The sequence below is a fragment of the Tripterygium wilfordii genome, chromosome 13 (genome assembly GCF_013401445.1).
Source record: "Tripterygium wilfordii isolate XIE 37 chromosome 13, ASM1340144v1, whole genome shotgun sequence".
NCBI classification, from domain to species: Eukaryota; Viridiplantae; Streptophyta; class Magnoliopsida; order Celastrales; family Celastraceae; genus Tripterygium; species Tripterygium wilfordii.
This window is the reverse complement of record NC_052244.1, coordinates 4,561,304-4,580,894: the sequence shown is the minus strand read 5'-3', so window position 1 is coordinate 4,580,894 and position 19,591 is coordinate 4,561,304. Positions and strand designations below refer to the sequence as shown.

Here is a 19,591-nt window from a genome sequence, read left to right as displayed (position 1 = left end):
GCACAACCCACATCCTTGGGTTCATGGGTCATGCTAGGCTCTGTCCACTTTATATTAGCGGGATGGATTGGAGATCCAAGCCCGGTGCAGCACGTCCTGTGAGGCTCTGATAAAAGCTCAAAGTTAAGTTAGACTCTTATTTTATTTGGCTCAGGCCCAATAATAAATCCTTTGAAATTGTCGGTAACATAATTAAGAAAACTGCACAAAACAGATGGTTAATCATATGATGTTGTTGAGTACATGCATGACACATCAATAGTTCAATACCCATAATTGTATATGGGCTTCGTTTAAAGAAAATAGAGAAAATGAAAGTGGGCCTCAGCCCACCAATCTTTATTGAATTACAAAAACCAGAAAAGAAAAGGAAAACACTCCTTTTTCCATTATTCTGTTCTCTCTAGTTAGAGAAAAATGACTTGAAAAACCTCAACACACTTTAATTACCAAACCAAAGCCATACATGCCCTTACTCAATACCTTGCATCTTCCTAAACATCACAACAAATTCATAGACCTTTGCAGGGTCAGGAAGAGTTTTAGCAACACTTTCTATTTGCATGCATCTTTTGATCCAAGCTGAGAATTTGGGACAATGATCCTCAACCTTAAACTCCCCAAACTTCTCACTTGCAGGGAACCAACAAGTGAGAGGGATTGCAATGATATCAACAAATCCAAAGCTATCACCTCCAAAGTAACTCTTCTCCCCCAGGGCTCCCTCTAGCACCTTCAAAATCTCCAAGAAATCCTTCTTTGCTACCTCCAATGCCTCTCCTTTGCTCCTCCACACAGCACCATTTGCATCAAACACCTATTATATTTACACATCAACCCAAAAACATTAAAAAGGAAACTTCAACCTTGATTAATTAGTAGAGAAATTAACTGACCTTCTTGTCGATGTAATCGGCCCAGAAGCGGGCTTGCGCTCTCTCATAGGCAGTAGGAGGGAGCAATGGTGGTGAAGGGTAAGCTTCATCAATGTAGCCAACAATGATGGTGGACTCACAGATGGGCTTACCATTGTGTAGAAGGACTGGGACCTTCTGGTAAATTGGGTTTGATGTGAGCAAGAGTTCACTCTTTCCACCAAACAAGTCCTCCTCCTGGGATTCATATGCAACACCTTTCTCAGCCAATGCAATCTTGGCCCTCATGCAGAAAGGACTGACCCAGCAATCCAGAAGAAGAAGATTTCCCTTTGACATCTTTTTCTGTATATAAATCTTCTCTCCTCCCTCTCTCTCTGTTTGTGATACCAAAGTAAGTGAGAAAGTGTAGCTTATATAGGAAAAAGGGTTCATGTGAAGTCAGATTCACAAAGAAGCTGATGATTCCAATGAAGTCTTCTTGTTGCGTCCCCTCAACAAGAGTCTAGATTCGCATAATTCATAGACAAGGAATATGCCATATTTGATTGCCGGCACACAGAAGCAGGAAGGACTGAACAAGAAGACAGCATATTTGATGACAAGAAAATGATTGGATTAAAATGAACTGGATTTGTCCATAAATGGCAGGTCTCAAAATCTACAAATCTCTTTCACAGTCGAAACAGTGGGCATGATCTGTTCCTTGTTACATACGTTAAAGTCATCCCTAGAATGCAAATTACTTTTAGCACCTACGATGATAAACATGCATGATTACAAATTGGATAGGAAATGAATTGTATAAGCAAGCAAGACTGAAACAAATTATATTGACAGAATGAATGTCTCGTACGGTTCTATACAGAGAATTATCTTCTGGGCATCAGATGTAACATTTTCAGGAAAAATTCAATTATGGTACTTTAAGACAGACACAGATGTGAAGAAAATGTTCTGGATTCATTAGGTTGTTCACCACCCAAGAAAATGGTATTTCCAGCTTCGGCTCAATGCCTTGTATTCGCACAATCTTGAGTTCAGCATTGCTGGATATAGCGGTGGCAGGAGGCTCCGACTGCTCAGTAGTTTCTAATCCTTCTTCTGTGCTTCTGTTGCTGATAGCATCTTCTGAAGCAACTCTCTGCTCTTCTTCTCCTTCAATTCTAGTTTTGTCATTGATTACGGGCTGGTGAACAAAGTACTCTGGCAGAAGAGTTCTTATAGCATCATGCAAACTGAAATATTTACCTGCAGTAGAGAAAAATGAACTTTTTTTTTTCAAATCGAAAAGAACTTTTAAAATCACCATGCTGGTGCAAAAGAGTTTACAAAGAGGCTCAGTTTAAGGCATCAATAAAGTTGTTACAGAATGAAGAACCAAGCATAATGCAACTAAACCAACAACCGATAGAGCACATCATAACTCATCATGATGCACCGTGATCCATCATTGGCTCATCACGAACGAATGACTAATCTCCAAGAGATGGTTCCATAATTCAGGATTATAGGGTTCCATCTCAGACGCTAAGTTGTTGCTAATGATGCAGCTGGTACCTATCAACTGCCAAACAGCATGCCAAGCCTTCCTGGTTCAGAAGCAAATTAAGTAAAAAAGATGGTCTATGGATTCTTTATTTTTTGCAGAAAGCTTCTATGGACAACCAAAAGACCTCTTCTTTGCAGATCACTCATCGATTAAATTTCCCCAGAAGCTTCTGTGAATTTTTAGTTTTAAAATGCACTTCCAAGGAAATCTGGAGCTGCCCAAGTAGGAGTTCCTCCTGAGAATCTCATTGTAATAAAACTGTACAATACATAACTCAACTGAGGAAAGTGATCAACAGACTATCATCCATGGTAGAATAACGGAATGCTCATAAAGCACAATAATTCCTAATCTTGTGATTCGGTGTCTAAAAATATGCTCCACGAGATAACAGGTCTTAAATTACTGAACTGATCACTGACTGACTAGAGCCTCCTCGTAACGGGTGATTTCACTTGGATTAGAGAATTGGAGTTTTGGAAGAAGCATTCACCAAGATATCATCCAGAATGTAAAAGAGCTTCCTCTGCCATCCTTGAATCTTATGAACTCCTTCCAAGTATCCCAACTCCTCCTAATTACAAGACAACTTCAATAGGGTTCTCCAATTTGCTTAGCAGTCCAACATCTGTGATCGAAGCCATATCTATTGACTACTTACAAGAACATTCCTCCAGAGATGATCCTCTCAAACTCTCCAAAGCCATTTAAAAAGAAGATGAGAGATAATACCTAAACCCTGTGATTCCTTGGGCAGCATTTCTATATCCAATTAACTTCTTTTTATCATCAGAAGTCCCCCAAAAGAAACCATTTTGGAAGTTGGAACATTCTATAATCACATAGCCCACAAGTAGGCAGGGGAAAGATAGACATAGATTACAAAACAGGTAAACAAATTATATGAAAGTTACGAAACGAAGACATGGATGTCAAAATACTAAATTGCACACGACATTCACATAATTAGGAGTTTATAGATAAAACTACAACATAACTACCTTCTTCCCTGAGGATTTCAACAGGCCGGTTGATGTAAGAAATTTTGTCCCAACTATCAAGTTGAGGAACATCGTCAAAATCATCAAAATCCTCATTAACGCTCCAAACATATAACCGAACTGGAATTCTACCTGAAAAGAGAATACTATGAGATGATTAAGACAAAATGGCACATCTAGGACAAATAAAATAACTGCACTTGATAGAAAAAGTTTTAATTGGCCTTTCACTGAAGTGATAAATTTTAAGCATGGATAGAAAATCCAATTCCAGTATACATGTTATGAATGAACTCAAGTACAAATTGAAACCTATATTGGGGCGTCTGGAACGTATGCACAAGCATTTTTTTTCCAGATGGTAATCATGTGTGGCTTTGTTTACTACATAATCTCTGTGGATACATCTGCTGTGGGATATTTTCTATTTTCCTACAGTTGCCAATTATGATTCTCTGAGCCCGATTTTTCATAATACTTGTAGTCATATTACAGTTTTCTGGGATATATTATATATTTATATTTAGTTGGAAGCAACAATTATCTATTGAAAAGGTAAAACACCACGCAAGTAAAGTGTTGCTTGTCTTGTTAGGATGTAGTCTACAAGTAACCTAGATTCTATATCTCAAAATCAAGTATAGATTTAACTAACCAGTCTTCATTTGTCCACCCATATCTGCCTCGCCAGGGCCATGTCGAGATCTTGGTGAGCATAAAGTCTTTGCAGAGTACTCATCTTCAAATTTCCCAAGTTTAAGCTTTGATGATACGCGTAGGAAGGCATCCAAATTACCTGCCATAGAAAAGTATTTGACATTGGAAATTGAACTAGAGAAGCACCAAAAGTTGCTGGGACTGACAGTTAGCATGAAAAATGAATAAGCATTTGAAAGGTCAAGACCGACATGCCATATCAAGATGCTAGACAAGAAAAACTAAATTAGCCAGTTTAGCTCCCCAAATTTGTCTAAGCTGCAAGTTGAGCATGTATGCCTATTGTGAAAATGCTTTAAAAATAGCCGAACAATCAACAAAAACCAGGAGCAATGCCCATTCGCTTTATATTTCATTTTTTGTCAACATGTTCAAAAAGAAAGACTATAGAGGGCAAGATCAGTCATAACATGGTCAATCTGATAATTATCGTTGCATTGCAGAAAATGAAGTTTATCCAAACTTGGCTTTCCGACATAAAGCTCGTAATTCATTTTAAGCTTTCAGACCATTCAGTTCCTCATAAATGCATAAGATCAGATATCTTTGGATGTAAAGTAGTTCCTAAGAACTTTCAAAGCATTCTCTAGTAGCAAGGAAAATAAAGTCTAGGTTCATGCGACGTGGTTCACTGGTTCCTAAGTTGCATCACTGATTAGGACATCGTTAACAACCAAAACAAGCTTTAGTAACTGAACACATATAGGCAATCTTCCTAAGGAAAGGTATTGAAATGGCAAGGTAATAATTAAAAGCAAACAGAATTCGGAAAGAGAACTTAGGATAAGGGGCTGGCTTGGCTAACTAGATGTTGTATCTAAAGAAGCAAAAATAGAGGGTAATAGAAAAAAAAATTGAAGAAATACAAATAACAGGAGAATACAAGAAAATATAAATGATAGAAATCAAAAAGAAATAAAAGATAGAGAAAGAAATCAAGGGACTCAAGGCATTCAGACATATTTATCGCTGGAAATCAACAATACCTCCGTAGTCCATAGCATATTCAAAATCACTCAAACTCTGTACTTTCCACTTATGGTTGATCAAAGGATTACTTCACAATTTCATCTCCTGTAACGAAAGAAGGAAATACTCTGTGTGGCTATGTAAAGAGTATGCACATACTACCACACAAATTAAAGATATATTCTTCTAGGCTCTAGCAGAAGACCTTTTCCCCCTGTCTAACTCAAGATTTTCTTTGCTTTCTTAATCATTACATGATGTGATTTAAAATGTGACTTTGAAGACTAAGAAAAACTAAACTGATAATTTTGCTTTGTATAGGTTATTGCATTTCAACAGTTGTCATATCATTCAATAATAAGACTGTATAACAACTCATCAATTGCTGCTAAAATACAACAAAACAGCAGCATCACTAAACGCCCATATGCATTCATATACAAAAATGAATTTAAACTTACAAACAAAATAGTCAAATGGCAGAATCAATTATGTGAGATTCTAATTAATGGGCATGCATACCATTCATCACGGATTGCCATAAGTCCACCTGATCAGATTGCGACATGTTCATAACATTTTTGCAGTTTCCATTAATTATGTATGCAGCCTGTATCATATTCCAATTTTGTTAATGATATCGATTTGAAAACACACATTCACATGCAGAGACATAAGAAAATGGTAGACTCCATCTAATTTTCAACTGATGGTTCATGTAGCCAACCCCAAATATTCAAAACTAAGGCTTTGATATCAATGATGATAACGGAAAAACACAGTACAATGATAACCTAGAACCGCAAAGAATCCATAATAAGAAGTCAAGAACTTAACATTATATGCAGAACCTCCACGAGTGAAACAAGACTTATTAAGGAGGTAAGTTTATATCTATTTCATTAGAGAGAGAGAGAGTCCCAAATTATAGGAGTAACAACAACAATACTACTGCTGATGTTCTATTCAGAAAAACAATGCTGCTGCCGATGCTATCAAGGGTGAGTGAGAACCACCATCTTTATACATGTAACACATCATCATCATCATCATCTAAAACCGAACACTCCACCCAGTCTAAAACCCAGTCTAAAACCGAACACTCCACTAATAGTGTCCTGTTCATATTTCTTCTTTATACTTCCATTTATGTCTTTTTGGATCAACCTCTTCTCTTCTTAACAGTTCATATTCTATTTTTCTCTACTTCCCATACTAGAACATTCAAATTTCTAACTGGAACACACCAACATTCAAACTTCTAACTAGAACACACCATCCTTGATGAAGATTTTCAGTACACCAACTTTATACATACAACTAAATTGATAAATGGACAAATCAAAGTTTGCCAATGTTGATAACTTAATCAAATAGTGACAGCATGCGAAATAGCTGTAAACACAATTACATGGCAACAAAACTACTTCTCGGTTCTCGCACTTGAATTTTCCATAGTATAAGAAATAGGCCGAAAAAGTCAGTACTTTTATATCGACACATTCTGATGCAATTGAGCTGAACTCAGAAATTTGGACCAGGCACTTCATAAATCACAAAAATACAGAACAGCGAGTACAACTGAGCAGAATAAGTGATTGCAGAGTGCAGACTAACCTCTTTCAATGAATTAATAAAGCTCCACTTAACAGAGTCTTCACCTTCGCATGGGATCAACAAATTTCCTGGATATCCTCTAAAATGCACCTGCATAAAAGGTACTGAAATTTGACCTACACTCCAAGAAGGCTTACCCTCACCAGGTTTAACCTCAAAGTTTCAAATTTTAAAACTTTAATTTAAGGTAGGAAGACAGTCTACTAAATCACTTTAGTCTATTTATGCACTAAATAGATGCTAAAAACCTTATACCGTCAAGTTCCAAGGTCTTTCTGGCTCTGCACAGAGAAGATCAAAAAGAACCCCTGTTGGTATATACCTGCAAGCAGTACCCTTAAACTCAATAAATAAAATTTCTACATAGATCATAATGACAGGGAACAGCTGCAAACCCAGATACCAATGCAACAGTAACTATTAAGCTATTGCAAAATATCCTTCATTGCACTCCATAAATCCACGAGTAACATCGTCTACATTGGGATGCTTTTGTCCGGTTTTATGATCACCCATTATTATGCAGCCTAGGTTGCTAATGAGGTTTACGATCAAAGAAAAAGAAAAAGAAGCATACCACTTGAGGGGAAACCCTTTATACTCAAACCAGACCGTATCCGCACCAGGAGGAAGAGCAGAACTGAAGTAAGGCTTTACAAGATGAACCAACAAAGGTAGGTACCCTATCCGCGGAGCTAAGACCTGAAAATTACACAAAATAAAATCCGAACAATCAGTAAGAACTGGATTGCCATAATGTATAAGAAAATTGCGCCAAATTCAAAGAAACGCAAAAGAAGAAGGAAAAAAAAAAAGAAAAGAAAAAGAAAGAGAGACAAAGGTTAAGCGAGCAACCAAGGCTGGAGGAGGAGGAGGGAGAGTGGTGACTTCAGATTCGTGGAGATGAATCTGCAGTGGAATTGCCCCGTCCCAGACGTACTTGAGAGCCTCCATCTCTCTCTTCCTCTTTAATTTTGCTTTCTGGCTGGGTTGTTGCCTTGTTGGATCTCTGTCTCTGGTTTCTCTCTTCAAAGGTCAAAGTAATTTTATGTGTCGTGCGGGTACAAAAGCATAGTTTTTAAATCCGACCCATGCATTTACCGTATCAGCCAAAGGTTCTAGGGTTTTGATGTTCAACCGATTTGATTAAGATTGAACCACTGATTTATAATATACTATAAATTAATATATTTTAGATATATAGTATATAAATAAATTTATATTTTTGTATAATTGATTAATACAAATTATTTTATATTTTATATAATCTGTCACTTTCTTCTTTTGTCTCAAGTCCCAATAAATATTATAATCACACATATATATATATATATGTATGTACCAGAAATTCTCTTATGTGGACCAAAAGTGTGGACCAAGTTTGTGGACTTGTTTTTCAACCATAGATGTGATGGGTCCCATAATAAATGTGTGGCCCCCACTTATGTTGTGATTGATTACAACCATTGGATTTTGGTCCACAAACTTGGTCCACACTTTTGATCCACATAGGAGAATTCCTGATGTATGTACATAGTTAACTTATATATTTAAATATTTAGGTATAATTGATTAATCTTGACCGTTGACTTGTTGAATCAATGGCCAAGATTTAGCCATTTAGGGCAACAAACCTAAATGCCTAGCAAACAGATGTGCCGCCTCCCTCTCATTAGTTCTCTCATTCTCAACTCAAAAGTTCTCTCATCTCTGTCTCACACGGCCTCTTTCTACAATTGCAGTTTTTATCTCTCACCAATCTCACCATGCTACAGATCTTCATCTATCACACAATCTTTGTTATTTTAAATGAGTTCCTCAACTTTTTTCTTCGAATCGTTTCTCTCATTTTCTTTGATTCGTTTGCTGGTTCAAGACTTCAAATACAAAGGTGGAAGTCAAGGGAGGTCTCACTATCTTCATCAAGGATATAAAAAGTCGACTTAGCACTTAGACTTCTGTCGGAGAACGTAAGAAAGAAGAGGGGCAACTAAACCGGGCGGGTCACGGTTTGCACGGTTAACACGGTTCGCGCGGTCCAACATACGATTTCGTCGGTTCATTGCATATACGGTCTAAAAGAAGCAACAAACCGGTTAGGCTGTCGGTTCACGGGTTTGACGGTTCGACCGACGGGCCGGTCCGAGTTTAAAAACTATGGTACAAAGTGGCCCATTTTTGTTTGCACCCACTCGGACCACCCGGTCGGCTGGACCCGAAAACCCATTTCTGTATTTCTACTTTTTTTTCTTTTAACAAAAGAAAAAAGTAGAATTTAGTTCCAACAAATAGTGATATAGTATTTGGATTATTGCAAATTAATTGCGTTGCAATCGACCCTGGTGAATTTCTATCAATATTTTGACAAATAATTCGAATCTCTGAGTATTGTTTTATACATATTTTCATTAAATTACTGATATTAGCCCTTTTTATAATCATATATAAATGTATATATACAGAAATTTTTCTATGCGCACTTAAACTATACACCACTTTTTACTTTTTAAGGGTGTGGATGAGTAAAATGACAAGTGGGACATATTGTTTTGGGTCCCACATGCTTAAAAATGGTGAAACATAGGTACATATTTTAAGTGCGTAATTTAGGTGCGAACAGGAGAATTGCTATATATATATATATATATGAGTTCTCATTTGCAAAGCATAAAAATGAAATATAGAATACAGAGAATTTCTCCTCGTTGTAGATTTAATTATTATCAGAAGTTCAGAAACATAAACTTTTCATATATTTAGGTCTAGTAAAAAAAAATTGTTAGATAGGTTTAGTAAAAAATTAATATTAATGTAAATTAAAAAAATGATATATATGATAACATTTTTTATGGTAATAATTTTATTTAAAAAATTAGTAATCAATCCTAACCTAATTAGTTATGAAGAAGCTTTTCTTTTTTCGATATTGTGGGTCTGGCATAAGTGCTTAACTCATATACGGAATTATTATGTGATCACTCGAAACCTGTGATTTATGAGGCGCTATGTATAGTTGTGTACTCACGTATCTACCTAATTGATACTTGCACAAGAATCTTGTGATTTCCTTGAGCTAAAGTTTACAAAAAGCTCATATGAACTTCAACCACATTTTGCATCCCAGTTGACGAAATTTCCTATTGGGCCTCTGTCTAAAATTGAGTTACAACAGTTTCTAGGCCTTGTAAACTATACGTTGGATTTCCTCCCCAGAGTTGCTCGGTATCTCAAGATACTACATCATTTGTTGAAGAAAGACGCTCCACCCTAGCAAGTGCAACATACTGCTGTCATACAGGCTATTCAGTCTCAAGCTCATAATCTTCTTGCTCTACAGATTCCTACCACGGGGAAAAAATTTTTACAACTGATGCGAGTGATGATATTGGGCCGTAATTCTTTTCGAAGAAAAATATCGCCATAGAACATTGTGTGGATACAAGTCAAGAACTTTTAAACCTACTGAGCTGCACTATCATTCTACATTCAAGGAGATCTTGGCAGTCAAACGTGGAATTGAAAAGTTTCAGTTTCATCTCTTGGGATATCATTTCTTAGTTGAAATGGATATGTCTCGATCCCCAACATGCTGAAATTCAAAGGGAAAACTCTCCCAAATTCTCAATTGTTGAGGTGGAATGCCTGGTTCTCTCAGTTTACTTTTGATGTCTCTCATATCAAAGGTAAATCTAATATCTTGGCAGACATTTTCTCTAGGAATCCCACTCTCCAAACTTCCACGATCATACTTCCTCTTATTGGTATGATTTCCAGTGATTCCTTGATGGATTTGTCCTTTGAGTTGTTACAAGATATTTTTTCCAAGACAATTACCCAACGTGCTTTCAGTATATACCAGCCTTTCTTGAAAATCTCAACCTTGAAACATGGTTATACTGTTACTGGTTGTCTTCATGACCCTCAGTTTTCATTCTTAAACCTTTTTCAGATCAGGGTACTACCTTCCTACACCAATGATGATCTCTTCTCATTATCTTCTATAGCTTTATCATCTGGGTTTCCAGTTCTCTGCTCACAGTCTTAAGGTTTATCTTAACCTTTGCCAAACACATTATCCATACTTCCCTCCTAGACCAGAAAGGACAAACCTCTCTACTCTTCTTTATTGGTTCATGAGTCCACAACAATGGGTAAATTTTCTCAATCAATACCACCATGGTTTTCTCATAATGGTTTTCTATCGACCTCTTGTTTTGGAACAAGATCCTCATTCCATAAAATTTCTAGCTCAATATCATCCTGTCTATTATGTTTTGGATTATGAGACCTGGCCTGTTGATGTTACTAGCCCAAATGTGGCTGATGTGACAGTTGATGTACATTGCTTCAGAGACCACAATTATATGAACATGTTCAAGCCTCGAATGTGTGAATTTAATGATTATCGTCCTGCACAGATTCCAGAAGTTGTTTGGCATCAGTCTTATGCCAATGAATTTACGGATGAAATTGAATCTTATTTGTTTGAATGGAATGAGACGTTTGACGTCGATTTTGATTGGAAGACAAGAAGGATCCAAGAACAACGATGGGCTCCCTTAAAGCACTCTTGTCGATCTTGTTGTTTTGTGAATAATGTGAGATAAAAGTGTAATGTGATGTGATGTGATGTGTTGTGTGGATAAATGTAATAAAGAATAAAGGAAAAGTAATCATGTAATATGACCATGGTTAATGCCTATTAAAGGTCTTGTAAATACCTTGATGAAAAAAAGAAGATGGAGATAAGAACAGTGAGTGGTTTAGTGTACAAGCTCCGATACCATTATAGACAATAGGGGATTGCTTATCAACAAGTTTTTTCTCATCAAGGTATTTACAAGGCATTTTATAGGCGTTAACCATGGTTTAAACCAATGGTTCTAACCAAACCATGGGACAACTAACCATGGTTATATTACATGATTGCTTTTAACACACCGACACTAAACCAAGGGACAACTAACCATGGTCATATTGCGTAATTGTTTTTCCTTTATTCTTTATTACATTTATCCACACAACACATCACATCACACTTTTATCTTACATTATTTACAAAACGACAAGATCGACAAGAGTGCTTTTAGGGAGGCCGTCATTGTTCTTGGATCCTTCTTGTCTATAATGGTATCGGAGCCTGCACACTAAACCACTCATTGTTCTTCAGAATCCTTGAAATAATATATACAATATTAAATGTAGAAACTTTAATTTTACATTAAGTATGTTTTAAAATATAAATTTAATATAATAGTAAATAAAAATACACGGGACCCACACCTTTTAAAATTAAAAAAAAAAAGTTTTGCGCCTTTTTGGTGTGTGACCGCATAAGTCCCACACCAAAAAACATCCGACACTGTAAAACAAGCTCCAACCAATATGGAGCTTGTTTTAGATGGACGTTACTGCCCCGTCTTGTGAGTGGTAACGCCAAGCTTATTGATGCGTTTGGTGAAGCGGATTGCGAAAGGGAACCCGCTAGCGGGACCGCTTTGCAACCCGCTTCACCAAACAAGGCCAACGCAAGTTAGAAAGGATTTTATATAAAATATGAATGATCCATTTTATCATTAGAACTTTAGAACTCTATACTTTTGGTGCATTAATTAATTTAATGCACTCTAAAAACACAAGGGAGTAGGTATTTGAACCCTTCAATTTGGGTTTTGGACCCCTATTCAACATTGATTTCAGTGAAACAAATTTTTTAACATTAAATATTTTGATTTGACCATTAATTGTACACTAACAATTAATATTTCAATAATACCCTTTTGAACTCTACAGTTTTTTATTACAAAATGGTTTTTGGACCCCATTTAATGTCTAATCATATAAATTTCAGTGTTTCAATTTTTTGAATCAATAAATTAATAATTTAGTGTTAATTTATTTCTTAGTATTGTTACATTTACTAGTAAATAGCATGTCATAAATATTGACATAAACTTCAGAGTACATGCAAGTTTATTATTGATATCAAAAACTTGAATATACTTATTACACATTCATAGCACAATATACTCAGTCAGTTGCATCGAGCGAGTACATTATATGTACCTTGCAAGCTGGTCATTGTTCAGGGTGACCCATTCAGATGCACATTCATATATGTATCTAAACCACTGCATGTATATTGGAGGCCTTTGGTAACCATCGGTCAAAGACAGTTATATATAGTGATTGTCATTGACAAATCCTATCGACAGAGCAACATGTTCATGTCTCGGTGGAGGCAATAAACGTAGCAGTAAGAATGTTAGGCATTGTTGAGAGCTGAAAACATGAAGTATGACATTATACTTACTAGCAATCAAGTTACCCATATCTAGCATGCACATCCAATGCTCAAGAGGGGCTGGACGATCTGTCTCGTAAAAATTCATGGAATTATCAATAGTCCATGCACGCTCATAACCACCAAATAGGTTAACGTATTTGGCCCAAAATACTCTGAGCTCATAAATCAATTCTTATCGAATGGTGGTCCATGCATTCTCACCATACCCTAATAGCCTGACAATGGCCCTAAAACCAAAATTTTCATCTGATGTTACATCAGCGATCGTTTGGATATGTGGTTGCATTATTTGTGGGAACTATGTGATGTAGACATCATTTTGGCTAACTTTCGATATCCTTTGATGTGCCAAATATATACATACATTTGTGCATCATTTACACATAAGTTCATCCCATTTTGAATAGATTAGGAGTTGATATTGCCTAAGAAAACTATATTTGCTTATTGTAGGTGTCAAGGCAAGAAATGGAGGAAAAGAGTGCAAAATGAAAATTTTAACTCCAGAGACGATTTCCGATCGATCGGAACCATTCCCGATCAATCGGAGCTGCCAGACAGATTGTATTTACGATCGATCGGAAATATTCCCTATCGATCAGACTACTATTCACAGCACAGCAAATTTCACGAAAAAAACTCCGAATTCAAGTGGGTCCGAACCAAAACGACCCAACTTGTATAAGAAACTACATAGGAGTTTAGGGAAGTATAAATAGGTAGTTTTTAGGGTTTTAGGGGAACTCTCATACATTCTACCACCATTGGAGAGCTTGGAGCCACCATTGGAGCTTGGAGAAGAAGAGGGTCTACAAGGGGTTTTTTCTCTCCTTTTCTATCCTACTTTCTATGGTTGATTTCCTTTGTTTAATGATGTATTTTGCTTCCATGAGTGGCTAGATTTCTTACTAGGGTCTTAATGTAACCAAACCTTGAAGATTCAATAAACTTGGTTTCCTTATTTCTTGATTTCTTTCTCTCTCTTGATTGTCTATAGGTGTGATTAATGCTTTTGAATGTTTGGCCATCATTCAATTGATTTGTTGCCTAGATTGAGACAGGAAGGTGATATCTAGGATTTGTCTCAAGTCATAGATGACATAGGGTGCATGAACCATAGGAATATAGGTTTGTGACTTATGCAATCGCTAAATAATTTCCACAGATCTTAATGGGTTTTTGATATATTAATCCGATTGTTAGGAATAACAGGGATTTATATTAAAAATACGTTTGATATATCTAGGAATAGAACATTGAATAGGTTGGGAAATCGATTGTCATTGTAGAGAGAGGAATTAGGCATTAAGGGATCAAGGGAATTGAATTGGATAGGTAAGGTGAAGTTAAGTATCCTAGTGCTTTCCATCTTGATTTCATACTTGTGTTTGATTTGTCTTTGTTCTTTTGCTTTAGTTTAGTTTAAAAACAAGACCAATCTCGAATCCTTTTCCCCAATTTGCATAATTGTAACTTGTTTGACATTGATTTCTATTGCCAACACATCCCTAGTGGAAACGATAATTTACTCATCTCTATATTACTTGTGCAATTTGTGCGCTTGCAATTAAATCCATATCATCCTTCTCAACATACTCAAAAGCATATGGTTCCCAACGAGTAGAAGAGTCAACCTTCTTCTTAGTCGATGGACGTCCATGGTTATTAGCCTTAACTTCTGGTTCAACAAGTGCAGTGGTAGAGGGATTAACTATCTCTCTATACTTTTTGAGAAGACTAATCTTACCAATGCGTGACTTTTGTTTATATTCCTCGGACAACATCTGTAACTCAACAGTGTAACTCAACTCATATGTTTCAACCGAAGCACATAGAAGTAGATCAAGCTTTTTCTAGAACTTATCAATGCATGTAAGTTGGGTTGGTCGACCTTCGAGCATATAAGTTGCAAGTTCGTGGGCACACGACAATCCATGAGTCATCCGAAGCTTACAACCTTATTGAAAAGCATCAATACCAACTACTTTAGATCGTTCTAGTTCCTACAAAATAAGTCGCAATGCCTAAGTTGACACAAAACCTCTAAGGTCACGAAACTGTGCTGTGTTGAAGCGGTGTTGGACAACAGTTTTTCTCTTTTCCAAACTTGCTTTCATTGCAATGTATTGATGTCCAAGGAGATGGTGAATAGACTTCCATGCTGATTCCAAATCCATTTGTGAAGTGCCCATATATCTTTTTTAACTTTGTGTGTTGACTCTCAGCTCGGTTAGTTGTCCGGTTTCCAAAGTGCAGGTAATTATTAGTCCGGGCAGCCACAAACATCTCTTTGTATGGCAACAACCATACGTCATTAATATAATTAATGACAATCGGATAACGATTGAAATTGCATTCGATAATATATTTCTTACAATATACTATCATGAAAGTGTTTCTTACAATTTGCGAGTATATTTTAGCAAATATGTCATTTACAAAGCAACTTTGACGAATCCATAAATATATTGGCAGCAGACTTCATCAAAGTTAAATCTCTATCTGTGACAATAACTCGCGATGTTATGCAATCATCCATGGTAGACCACAATCAACTCAAAGCCCAAGTATGATTGTCTTCCTTCTCAGAATGCATAAAAACAAAAGCAACAGAAAAGGTCATGTCCGTTGATGTCACACCAACAACTTCAAATAGTGGCATTCTAACGCGATTAGTCTTGTACGTCGCATCCATTATCAAAACATGCGAAAATGCACAAAATATTTCTAATGGTCATGGATGTGGAAAGAACAAATCTTGGACCCCATTAGATTCTTGATCACTCCAATGGAAAAAAAATGTACTCATGCAAGTTTAAGCTATGCAGTAGAAATTGCATTTGAGATTTACCTGCTTTCTCAGCTGTACGATACTTCTTACAGGCATTACAAATCGTCTAAATGGTGGAAACATTCTCTGGATTTCTGTTCTTTAATGTCGTTAAAATATTTTATGGCTTCACTAAATTTTTGGACACATCTATCAACATATCGGTCTCAACATTAGATAGTCTTGTAGCATACGAATGCCCTTCCATGTATGATGCACCAGGATGGTTATGCAATCCATAAACAACTCTAATCATCCAATCCTCTATTGTCTTTAGTTTCATCCCTTTTAATTTCGAAAGAACAATTTTTTTTTTGTCGCAGTCAGTTTGCTAGATCTAAGACTATTTTAGATCTGCAACCCACAATCGAAGATTATCCATTGAAAATGTGACTTTGTAAACAATGTTTGGAAGGGAAAGGGATCAAGAGATGATGTAGCTTGTAGCTCTCTTGAGACTGAAAGAAGCAATATTAGAAATGAAGGGTATATTTTATATTAGGAAAAAAAAGGTTGTCATATAAAACAATATTGTGCACAAAATTTATACAATATATAGCTGTACAGGTATTTTTTAAAAAAAATTCAATGAAATCTATAATTTCAATCTTGTAGACACATTTATAATGTGCATCTACTATTGTAGGGGGAAAGACAACTTTTGGTCATTGAAATATCTGATCAGGTTCAACTCAGTCATCCATGTTTCAAATGTTTCAATTTGGGTATCTAAATTTCTAAATTGTTTCAAACAGGTCACACGGCCAGTCTTTAACTATTTCAGTCAATCAAACTTGTGATATGAAAGACAAAAGTCAAATTCAATTGATTTTTACTCATGTGGGCTGACAAATTGATGAATTGGATAATATGAAAATAAACATAAAAAATAATATTAAAAAAACTCAATTGCTCTCTAGCCGCCGGACGTAGCCCCATGGCCAAACTTCTGTTCATATTTCCGCCACCTATTCATGCCGCATTGGAAAGCACGGGTTGGAGAGACTCAGGGATTTCGAGCATCAAGTGAGGTCAATTGCTAAGTTGGGACACCAAAACTTGGTTAGGGTTCGTGGGTTTTATCGGAGAGAAGAGAAGTTGGGAGGGCAAATGTGTTTTATTGATACATTTTATGTTTGTTTTAATTTTTACTGCCAAGTAAGCTCTTTTTTTATTTTTTTTATGCCATGTAGGTAATTTAACTATTCGAAATAGTTAAAAACTGCCCGTATGATTTGTTTGAAACAATTTAGAAATTTGGATACCCAAATTGAAACATTTGAAAAATAAGTGACTGAGTTAACCTAGTCAGATATTTCAGTGACCAAAAACTGTCTTTCCCCCACTGTTGTAGAGTCTAAAAACCATTTTGTAACAAAAAGTTGTAGAGTTCAAAAGGATATTATTAAAATATTAATTATTAGTGTATAATCAAGGGTCAAATCAAAATATTTAATGTTAAAAAATTTATTTCACTGAAATCAAGGAGTCCAGTCTAGTCAAGTAAGCCATGGGCCCGAGGGCTCGCATGCGGAATACGGAAGTAACTTGGAGAGCACGGTTGAGGTGCATGGGCAAACAGTTGGTGATTGATAATTCTTATGGGTCTACTAAAGTTTCCTATTTACATTATAGTAAGAGTATATTTAGTTTCCTTTATTAAATAATAACAGCCTTGCTTGTGCGGCTGATTAGAGCAAGGTTCTTAAAACCGGACCGGTCATCAAACCGGAAAAGTCTTCGATTCACGGTTCAAAGGTTTAACCGGGGTTCAAACCGGGTTCGAACCGGTTTTAATGTAATGAATTATTTATATATATATTTATATTATATGCATATAATATGTAAGAAAACTTCATAAAAATACAATATATTCAAATAAAGTACCATTTTAAATAAAGAAAATCTCATAGCCTAGTGGTTAAAACCTTTTTTAATGAACAAAAGGTCATGAGTTCAAACCCTACAAATAACAAAATTTCAAAAATATTTTATTAACATTAATAAATGACCGAACCGGTCAAAACCGGTCCGGTTCTGACCGGTTCAACCGAAGAACCGGCCGGTTCAACCGAAAATATCCCGGTTCACCAATCACCGGTTCTGGCACCTCAACCGGACCGGACAAGTGGCAGGTCACCGGTTGGACCGGTCCGACCGGCCGGTCCGGTCCGGTTTTCAAAACACTGGATTAGAGTAGTATTTTAATTCAAGTTCTATTATGACTGGGAATTAATAGGCATTGTAATAAGTATATATACCGCACTATAGTAGGGATAGCGTTATGAATAAAATTATCAAAAACTGAGATTCTTCTCAAATTCTTCTATGTCTTTACGTGAGTTTAGGCAAGGAAAAAACTAAAGGCTTGTCTGGGTTTCATCCTTGGTGCTTGAGAGAACTTGTAATGGGTTCTAACAAGGAACGCTTCGAAACCTTGGAAGCCAATCTTCAGGCAATTCAATTAAGCAATCAAGAGATGCAGCAACAATTGACTGAACTGAAGGAATTGCTGGTCAAGAAGAAGAACAACAGAACGCCACGCAACAACAAGGAAATTACATCCGACTGTGCATCCATCAATGACCATAGCAGTTCGGGATCAGTTACGGATTCCTCTGAGAAGACGTCCTCAGACGAGGAGGAGGTCACCGGAAGAAGAGAAAGATCCACGGATATCCGCAAGCCTCGAATGATTTTTTCAACTTTTAAGGGAGAAGAGCCGATCTCATGGCTTAGCAGAGCTAAACAATTCTTTAAATATCAAGAAGTTCCTAAACGTGAATGAGTTGATTATGCGGCATTCTATTTAGAAGGAGAAGCAAATTTGTGGTGGCAATGGATGGAACGGATGTATGTCAAGAGAAGGAGGCAGATACGGCGGAGGGATTTTGAGAAAAAACTCTTATCTCGATTTGGGCCAACAGGCTACATTGATCATGATGAAGAATTGTCGAGGGTTAAACAAACTGGTGAATTACGTGACTTCCTAAGGGAATTCGAACAAAAAGCCAATCTAGTCCAAGGTTGGCCGGAAAAGGCCCTTATCGGAACGTTTATTGGAGGGTTGAAGAGCGAGCTAGCGAAAGAAGTACTAGCCCGTAGACCTTGCACAATTAAAAAAGCCTTTGAAATAGCACGTATGGAGAATGATCACTTGGCAGACTTGAGGAAAGGCAATAAATTAGACTTTCGATGGCCAAACCTTCCTACAGCCGAAGTGGTCATACCCAAATCCTCTGGGGGGGCTCTCAAAGACTGTGCCGTCGGGAGTGAAAAGATTGTCATGAGATGAGATGCAGAAGTGAAAGGAGAAGGGTCTGTGCTTTAATTGCAATAAGAAATTTGTTCTTGGGCACAAGTGTCAGATTGCACAAGTCTTCCTTATTGAACCTGATGAGGTCAGTGATAAGCCAAAATCAACAATTAGTTCGAACGAGCCATACTCTGAAGGACCCCAGGATCCTACGATATCAATACACGCCATTGCCTGGGCAAAAGGAGCTCGAACCATGAGACTCCATGCATGGATTCAAAATCGGCCAGTTATGGTTCTTATTGACAACGGATCCTCTCATAATTTTATCAGTGATGATATTGCAAAGAAGTTGAACCTGCCAATTAAATTGATGGAGTCCTTTGATGTGAAGGTTGCAAACGGTGAGCAGTTAACGTGTAATGGAGTATGCGACAATGTGCCAATCCGGATTCAAGGTATACAAA

The 19,591-nt window shown here is 36.7% G+C and overlaps 2 protein-coding genes across 2 annotated transcripts; both read right to left on the bottom strand.

The window, feature by feature from the left end:
* Nucleotides 1-309: 309 nt before the first annotated feature.
* Nucleotides 310-1,278, bottom strand: LOC120013828 (probable glutathione S-transferase). The gene is made up of 2 exons (XM_038865779.1): nt 897-1,278; nt 310-817 (listed from the first exon to the last, which is right to left on the bottom strand). Exons 1-2 carry the CDS (start codon nt 1,212-1,214, stop codon nt 473-475), a joined length of 663 nt encoding a protein of 220 aa, XP_038721707.1. The 5' UTR covers nt 1,215-1,278; the 3' UTR covers nt 310-472.
* Nucleotides 1,279-1,664: 386 nt separating this feature from the next.
* LOC120013724 (autophagy protein 5-like) lies at nt 1,665-7,774 on the bottom strand. Its single transcript, XM_038865636.1, has 8 exons — nt 7,587-7,774; nt 7,309-7,433; nt 6,987-7,053; nt 6,732-6,821; nt 5,637-5,724; nt 4,084-4,224; nt 3,429-3,560; nt 1,665-2,126 (listed from the first exon to the last, which is right to left on the bottom strand). The coding sequence occupies exons 1-8, from the start codon at nt 7,683-7,685 to the stop codon at nt 1,792-1,794; spliced, it is 1,077 nt and encodes a 358-aa protein (XP_038721564.1). The 5' UTR covers nt 7,686-7,774; the 3' UTR covers nt 1,665-1,791.
* Between the last annotated feature and the right edge of the window lie 11,817 nt (nt 7,775-19,591).